This window comes from Rhagoletis zephyria, unplaced genomic scaffold, assembly GCF_001687245.7.
Source record: "Rhagoletis zephyria isolate East Lansing unplaced genomic scaffold, Rhagoletis_zephyria_1.1 Rzeph_scaffold_01446, whole genome shotgun sequence".
In the NCBI taxonomy this organism is placed as follows: Eukaryota; Metazoa; Arthropoda; class Insecta; order Diptera; family Tephritidae; genus Rhagoletis; species Rhagoletis zephyria.
Window position 1 is genome coordinate 106,806 of NW_016158530.1, and position 8,682 is coordinate 115,487.

Consider the following 8,682-nt stretch of genomic DNA (forward strand, 5'->3'; position numbering starts at 1 on the left):
TAAATACCTTTTGTTTGGTACCCATATTGTAACATTTCATTTATTTTATCAATTTAATTGAGTTAAATTTTCAAACAGGTAACAAACCTCCTCAAACATATTTTCGGCTGTAAGTCTTCTTAAAACTATTTAGTTTGATACCCACATTGCAATATTTCGTTTATTTAATCAATTTAACTGAGTTACAATTTTAAAATAGGTTGCAAGGGGTGCTCAAAAATATTTCCAGCAGTCATGATTTTTACACCTCTTTAATTTGATTCCTATATTGTAATAAGTCATTTATTTTATCGATTAAATTTAGTCAAATTTTCAACAGGTAACAACCCTCCTCAAAAATATATTACGCTGTAAGCTTTCTTAAAACCCTAAAGTTTAATACCCACATTGCAATATTTCATNATTTTTACACCTCTTTAATTTGATTCCTATATTGTAATAAGTCATTTATTTTATCGATTAAATTGCGCTAAATTTTGTAACAGGTGGCAATCCTCCTTTAAAATATTTTCGCCTGTGAGCCTTCTTTAAACTCTTTAGTTTTATACCTTGCAATATTTCATTTACTTTATCAATTTAACTGGCTTAAAAGTTTTAAAATAGGCGGCAACCCTCCTAAAAAATATTTCCAGCAGTTATCTTTCTTAAATCTCTTTAATTTAATATCTATATTGTAATATATCATTTAGTTTATCAATTAAATTGCGCAAATTTTTTCAAAAGGTGGCAACCCTCCTTTAAAATATTTTCGACTGTAAGCCTTCTTAAAACTCTTTAGTTTGACACCCACATGGTAATATTTTATTTAGTTTATCAATTTGACTGAGTTAGAATTTTCAAATAGGTGGCTCCACTCCTCAAAAATACTTCTGACAGTTATCTTTCTTAACCCTCTTTAATTTGATACCAATAGTGTAATATTTCATTTATTTCATCAGTGTAATTTAGTTAAACTTTGAAACAGGTGGCAACCCTAATGATACATATTTTCGGCTGTAAGCCTTCTTAACACTCTTTAATTTGATACCCAACTACGCAAAATTAATTCGCTAAAAAGAGTATCTAACTCTATGTCTTGTATGCAAAAGTCTTTTACAATGTCAATAAATTGGGAAAAAATAATTGTAAGCTACAGGCAAAAGAAATTCGAATATTTAAATTTGTCATTATTAAAATGAAAATTCTTTTCGATATAACTAACAACATTCGACAAAATAACGTCAGCCTTCTTTTTAAATAATTTAAGCTTAAGAAAATCCTAAAGTATTTTGTTTGAATTGAAAATTCAGTACAAATCAGTACAAATTTTGAAAAATCAGGACATTGGCGTACTGATTGAAGAAATGAATAAAATCAGTACAAGAGTTGAAAAATCAGTACTGTACTGATAAAATCAGACCGTCTGGCAAACGTAGTTTTAACAAAACTTTCGCAATGCTAGTTTACGCATAAAGCTATGAATTTTGGACATTCAGTTTCATAGCTATCCGAAATGTTGCTAATAGTTTTGGTGCAACACGAAGCTTGGAGAGGAGTGTATGGGAGTTGGCCATTTCGCATAACGCAACCTGAAACAAAATTTTTAACTGGCATGGCCTTAAAAAAAACATTGCAAGTATTTTATTAATGGTTATTAAATCGGCCGTGAGTAGCTTACCTAAACGGATTACAGGTGGCAATGTTGCAGCGCAAATGCAGTTGCTTAGATAGTAAATTAGGAGGAGGTGCGAAACAGATATTTTGTGATTACTGAATGCATATTCTTGTGCACTGGACTTGCGGTGCAGGTAACGACTCACTTGAATGTTTTTAACTTTAAATGGTAACTCAAGCCATTGTGAGCGGAATGTCATTACCGTTTGCTCTATGGTGATACTTGACAGTGCTAAGTATAGTATATATAAATTGAACGCCGTAAGCAGTTGAAGACATAATATTTTTATGTACAGCAATGTCATCTCTAACATCCAAATTTGTATCAGTACTGTTGGCGAACGTGGTGGTACTTCTTTCAGCCAATTCACTAATCACAGATACCTGCATGAGAGGAGGAAGTTGTTGCAGCAAATGCATTACTAGGTAAAACATGAGTCAAGTAAATCTTCCATCAGCTTTCAGTCTCTTTGCATGAACAAGGAATTTCTAGAAAGAGAAAACGATATTTGTTTATTACTATGCATTATTATTATTACTAGCTTATACCCGCAGGTTTCACCCCACGTTTTTATACAAATGTGAAAAATAACACTGTGCGACGCTAAAAAATACCTGGGAAGTTATGTGTATTTTCTGTTAGGTCTTCTTGAGTAAAACAAGAATCGAAATATGAAATTTGCCAAACACCCTCAAAATCTTGATTTACCGTTAAAAACACGGTTTGTCGTACTTTTGCGCACTTATAAGCCTGTAAATTAGTTGATTATGAACCGAGTTTCATTTTATTGCCGGGGTTAAACTTGGGCCTTTCGAAAGTTGTATATGTGAATGAAGAAACCTTAAGAAATCTGTGTGTATTTACCCAGCAAACACATTTTTTTTTACTTTTTTCAATTTCGGCGAGATTTTTACGCACTGTTTTATAAGAAAACTATAATAGTCCTAAATTGATTGAAAACTAAATTTAATAATGAGTAAAATGAGTGTTTATCTTCAAAAATCTGATAAAATTTTACTGAGTTATTCAACTTTTTATGAAAACAAAATTAAAAAAATTTTTTTATTTTTGGCTACACAACTCAAAAATGTTTGCTTGACAACTTTTTTTTTACTTCACATTGGTTAAAGCTGAAAATGTTGTCCTACCTCCACTGCATTTAAAGCTAGGATATATCGCTTCAGTAGTTCGTCGGTGATACTGCAAAACGTTCTATGCCACTTATTACCTCTGGTGCTTAATTGATCTGTTATCTGTATCTGATCGCTTCTGGCAATAGTTCATCAGCCAAAGGTAGACAGTTGTATCATTCGTTTATTAGGGTGTAACGATTTGCAGATGCATTCCGGTACAAGTAAGAGACCATATAAGTGTTAAAGTTACTTACAGGCTAACCTAATATTCGCGGCTTGCGTTTTGGTACGCACGCGGTAGAATTTTTTCTTTTGCGTCACCCGAAATTGGCTTGCTTGCGTTTGCATTTGATTTCATTGAGCGAAATGTCAAATCAAAATGTCACGCAGAACAAATATTGGAAACTGAGTTAGCTTCATACGCACGCCGTTCAATTTAGGTTGGTCCCATACAAGTTGGATGTGCATGAGAAATTTTTGACAGTAAATTTGCGGCGTGCGTGAATATTAGGTTAGCCTGTTATAGACATAGAAAGTTTTGCAGTATCACCTACGATATGAAACCCCTTATTCTAGAACCCGAATTTTCGTAATTCGTAATTCGTTGCTACGTTACGAAAAACGAAAAATCCACATGCTGCAACCCTTGCGGAAACATGTGCAGCATTGCCAGCTATCAGTTGTTTTTCGAAGACAGCTGAATGAAGGAAAACAAAGTGGAAAGGAATTAAAAAAACATTCATCAAATGAGTAGTCCACTTGCAGAGTGAGCTATGTAATTTTTTTCGATTTTTAGTTTTTGATGGTTAACGTACCATCATTTAAAGTAGTTTCATGTACACTAACAATATAGTGCAAGATCCTTATATATTCTGAAAAAATAGCATCAAATGTTAGCTACTCTAGCAAAAGTCGCTATAATAATTACTGTATGTATATATACACTTTCAGAAGTCGCTATAATATTTATTGTACGTATTTATACAAGTTCAATAGTCTCCATCTTCTGATGAACTTAGAAAACTGCAAGAAAATGTGGTAGTTTCGGTGCCTAGTGGAAGACGTCTTAAAAATGAAGCAGACCAATTTTCATGGAAGAGAGAACGCGAAAAGCTTACAAAAGCAGGCTATATTGAACTTACTGTTTCAAAACTCGCTCTATTTAATTTCTATATATTAAATTTGCAAAAACTACCACACTGCGATTTTGTTTTTTAATGTTATTTGGCTTTTATTTATCCAAATTTTCAGATAATAAAAAGAAATATACAATTTGGATGTTACTTGTTGTTGTAGAATTTTTTTTATATTTTATTATGGCTTACTATTATAAAATCACATAACGCTGATTGCAAGTGGACCACTCAAATGCTTATTAATGGTAAAATTGTTTGATTTTACATGGTTTAAAGAAAACGAAGGATTTGCAATTATAGCAGCGGAGTAAGAGCGCGCTATGGGAATGATTCACAAAGATATGCGGAGCTGTTAGGCATAGTAACCATGGGCGCATCTATGTCAGGTTCTGGTTGAATTGTTGAACCACAAGCCAGAACTCCTCCTATGCCTGAAGAACTGGTTCGCAATCCAGTTAATGCAATAATCACTTCTTCCACGCCATGGAAAACATGCACTTTGTTAGGTCCACCACCTGTTGCGCTTGCTTCTGTCTTCGACCGCGCTTAGAGATTATAACCCTTACTTAGTAGAATTCTCCTTTCTGTGTTGGCGGAGAAGAGGGGCTTCCGCATGCCAAAGGTATACAACATTGAAGCACATAACTCCGGCTACGCCATCCACAATATTTTTGCGCAGAACCCACATCGAAATTTACAAAAAAGTGCATAGTCCAAACCGAATTTATTAATAAACTAATGGCCGGAAATTTGAAAGATTTGCTTTAGATAAAAGTTTACTCCTTTGATTACACGTGGATGTTAAAGTTTTTTGGATTCGGGTTATGCGCTTGGACACAACAACTGAAAATCATTATACAAATACCTAAACCGCACCCAAGTTTCTCGATAAGGGGCAACAAATATTCTTTTCTTTCGTTTATATAAAGCAGTGGATAAAAATATACGTGTATGCGAAGGCAACTTATCTGTTTAAATGAACACCACTAATATTTCCTGCAAACACACATCGATTTACATCTTTTATCTCGCCTCCAGCACAGAATTGTTTTCATACAAAATTACGTTCGTTTTTATGCATGCCATTGTTACGAATTTCGAAAGTTCGAAAATACGATTAGGATTGCATCATCCGAATACGGAAGAGCTGCAGAATAGGGGTGGAAACTATTAGTGAACCCGCATGGCGTTAAAACGCCCAATATTGAATCTCAAAAACCTTATGAATATTCAAAATATTAGTTAACCCTCTAGTAGGCTGAACCGCCTCCAGACGGTCGTTAACTAAACACGTATTTAGTGCACCTATAATAATTTTTTTTTATATTCGAACAGCACGATCTATAGAAAAAAAGCGTACCTTTACGACGATGTAAATTTTAATCCGTTATGTCAATCCGTTGTATTTTAATCGGCAGTTGAATCATAAATTGTGAAAGACTCGGTTAAAATTAATTATTTCTTGCTATTAAGTAATTTCGTAATTAAAGAAATTTTTTCTTTTGAAACATTTTTTGATACAAAAAAATTCAGTGGGTTTCGTAGTTAAAAGCACAGTATTTTGATATAAGTTATATAATTATGTCACCATTCGAAATGGAGAAAATTGCTTTCGAACACAGACCGTCTACAGACCGGCTTGCCGACATATAAAAACCCAGTTTGCATTTTTGACCGTCTGCAGACGGGATTGCCGGTTCGTAGGTCAACATTGTGTAAGAGAAAGCTGAAAATACGTCAAAGTATATCGGCGAGCCCGTCTCCAGACGGTCTTGGTTTTTCTCCCCTGTAGGAAAAAGTTACTGTCACAGATCGAAATGGACATAATTTTTGGATTTCTCGTGCTAAAATCACCCATTCGTGAATTTTTCAACTCATACAAAAATTGGCCCACTAGAGGGTTAAGGTTATAAGCGATCCAAGTTCCCTATTTCATCTAAATCCATGCTGCCGTTTCTAAGTGAAGAGATAGTCTCGCATAGTGCACGTTTTTAATTTCATCAAAATTCAAATCAACTCATACTGATAAAAAAAAGTTCTTAATTAAAAAAAAAAAAAACCTTATCGCACATCTACTTCTCGTTTTTTTAATATAATGACTATCACAACTGAGATCAGCTTATACCTTTCTAAAGGATTTCGTTGCACTTAATCTGAATCCAAAATCAGTTTTGCTCGATTGGCTTAGGTTTTCGAGATATTTGAGCCTAAGCATACGAAAAACCCGATTTTTTGCAATATTCATCATGTATTTTCATCAGGAATAGTTTCTTTTTTACAAAATTGAATAAATCATTTGAAAGCAAAATTTTTCTCCTTGTTAATGCTGTTTAACTCAACGAGATATCTTGTTTTATACCTGAGATATTGTCCATTGAAACTTATGAGTTTTGCGACATTACTTCTTTGCCCAAATGCTTGAAAGATACAACACGAAAAGAAACAGATTTGTGGTATACGTTTATGCGGTTTTTGCCATGCCGCTTGTGCGCTGTTGTTGCAGCAAAGGGTAGGTTTTTGATTTCTTGATCTACTGAAGGCAGAAAACCCGGGAAGGTTTATTAAAACGGGTCATTTGTATTTTATATTGTAATTGTATCACACATTTTTTTTTTACTTTTTTCAATTTCGGCGAGATTTTTACGCACTGTTTTATAAGAAAACTATAATAGTCCTAAATTGATTGAAAACTAAATTTAATAATGAGTAAAATGAGTGTTTATCTTCAAAAATCTGATAAAATTTTACTGAGTTATTCAACTTTTTATGAAAACAAAATTAAAAAAATTTTTTTATTTTTGGCTACACAACTCAAAAATGTTTGGTTGACAACTTTTTTTTTAATTTGACCTTTTCTATGATCGAAAAGTATGGCGATCCCGCGAGCCACATCAAATGGGCGGGAAAACTTCACATTGGTTAAAGCTGAAAATGTTGTCCTACCTCCACTGCATTTAAAGCTAGGATATATCGCTTCAGTAGTTCGTCGGTGATACTGCAAAACGTTCTATGTCACTTATTACCTCTGGTGCTTAATTGATCTGTTATCTGTATCTGATCGCTTCTGGCAATAGTTCATCAGTAACGATTTGCAGATGCATTCCGGTACAAGTAAGAGACCATATAAGTGTTAAAGTTACTTACGGGCTAACCTAATATTCGCGGCTTGCGTTTTGGTACGCACGCGGTAGAATTTTTTCTTTTGCGTCACCCGAAATTGGCTTGCTTGCGTTTGCATTTGATTTCATTGAGCGAAATGTCAAATCAAAATGTCACGCAGAACAAATATTGGAAACTGAGTTAGCTTCATACGCACGCCGTTCAATTTCGGTTGGTCCCATACAAGTTGGATGTGCATGAGAAATTTTTGACAGTAAATTTGCGGCGTGCGTGAATATTAGGTTAGCCTGTTATAGACATAGAAAGTTTTGCAGTATCACCTACGATATGAAACCCCTTATTCTAGAACCCGAATTTTCGTAATTCGTAATTCGTTGCTACGTTACGAAAAACGAAAAATCCACATGCTGCAACCCTTGCGGAAACATGTGCAGCATTGCCAGCTATCAGTTGTTTTTCGAAGACAGCTGAATGAAGGAAAACAAAGTGGAAAGGAATTAAAAAAACATTCATCAAATGAGTAGTCCACTTGCAGAGTGCGCTATGTAATTTTTTTCGATTTTTAGTTTTTGATGGTTAACGTACCATCATTTAAAGTAGTTTCATGTACACTAACAATATAGTGCAAGATCCTTATATATTCTGAAAAAATAGCATCAAATGTTAGCTACTCTAGCAAAAGTCGCTATAATAATTACTGTATGTATATATACACTTTCAGAAGTCGCTATAATATTTATTGTACGTATTTATACAAGTTCAATAGTCTCCATCTTCTGATGAACTTAGAAAACTGCAAGAAAATGTGGTAGTTTCGGTGCCTAGTGGAAGACGTCTTAAAAATGAAGCAGACCAATTTTCATGGAAGAGAGAACGCGAAAAGCTTACAAAAGCAGGCTATATTGAACTTACTGTTTCAAAACTCGCTCTATTTAATTTCTATATATTAAATTTGCAAAAACTACCACACTGCGATTTTGTTTTTTAATGTTATTTGGCTTTTATTTATCCAAATTTTCAGATAATAAAAAGAAATATACAATTTGGATGTTACTTGTTGTTGTAGAATTTTTTTTATATTTTATTATGGCTTACTATTATAAAATCACATAACGCTGATTGCAAGTGGACCACTCAAATGCTTATTAATGGTAAAATTGTTTGATTTTACATGGTTTAAAGAAAACGAAGGATTTGCAATTATAGCAGCGGAGTAAGAGCGCGCTATGGGAATGATTCACAAAGATATGCGGAGCTGTTAGGCATAGTAACCATGGGCGCATCTATGTCAGGTTCTGGTTGAATTGTTGAACCACAAGCCAGAACTCCTCCTATGCCTGAAGAACTGGTTCGCAATCCAGTTAATGCAATAATCACTTCTTCCACGCCATGGAAAACATGCACTTTGTTAGGTCCACCACCTGTTGCGCTTGCTTCTGTCTTCGACCGCGCTTAGAGATTATAACCCTTACTTAGTAGAATTCTCCTTTCTGTGTTGGCGGAGAAGAGGGGCTTCCGCATGCCAAAGGTATACAACATTGAAGCACATAACTCCGGCTACGCCATCCACAATATTTTTGCGCAGAACCCACATCGAAATTTACAAAAAAGTGCATAGTCCAAACCGAATTTATTAATA

General features: G+C 34.3%; 1 protein-coding gene across 1 annotated transcript; it reads right to left on the minus strand.

Annotated features, from left to right (window-relative positions):
- Nucleotides 1-1,339: 1,339 nt before the first annotated feature.
- On the minus strand, nt 1,340-2,137 carry LOC108364037 (uncharacterized). The gene is made up of 2 exons (XM_017617588.1): nt 1,658-2,137; nt 1,340-1,568 (listed from the first exon to the last, which is right to left on the minus strand). Exons 1-2 carry the CDS (start codon nt 1,965-1,967, stop codon nt 1,438-1,440), a joined length of 441 nt encoding a protein of 146 aa, XP_017473077.1. The 5' UTR covers nt 1,968-2,137; the 3' UTR covers nt 1,340-1,437.
- Nucleotides 2,138-8,682: the final 6,545 nt, after the last annotated feature.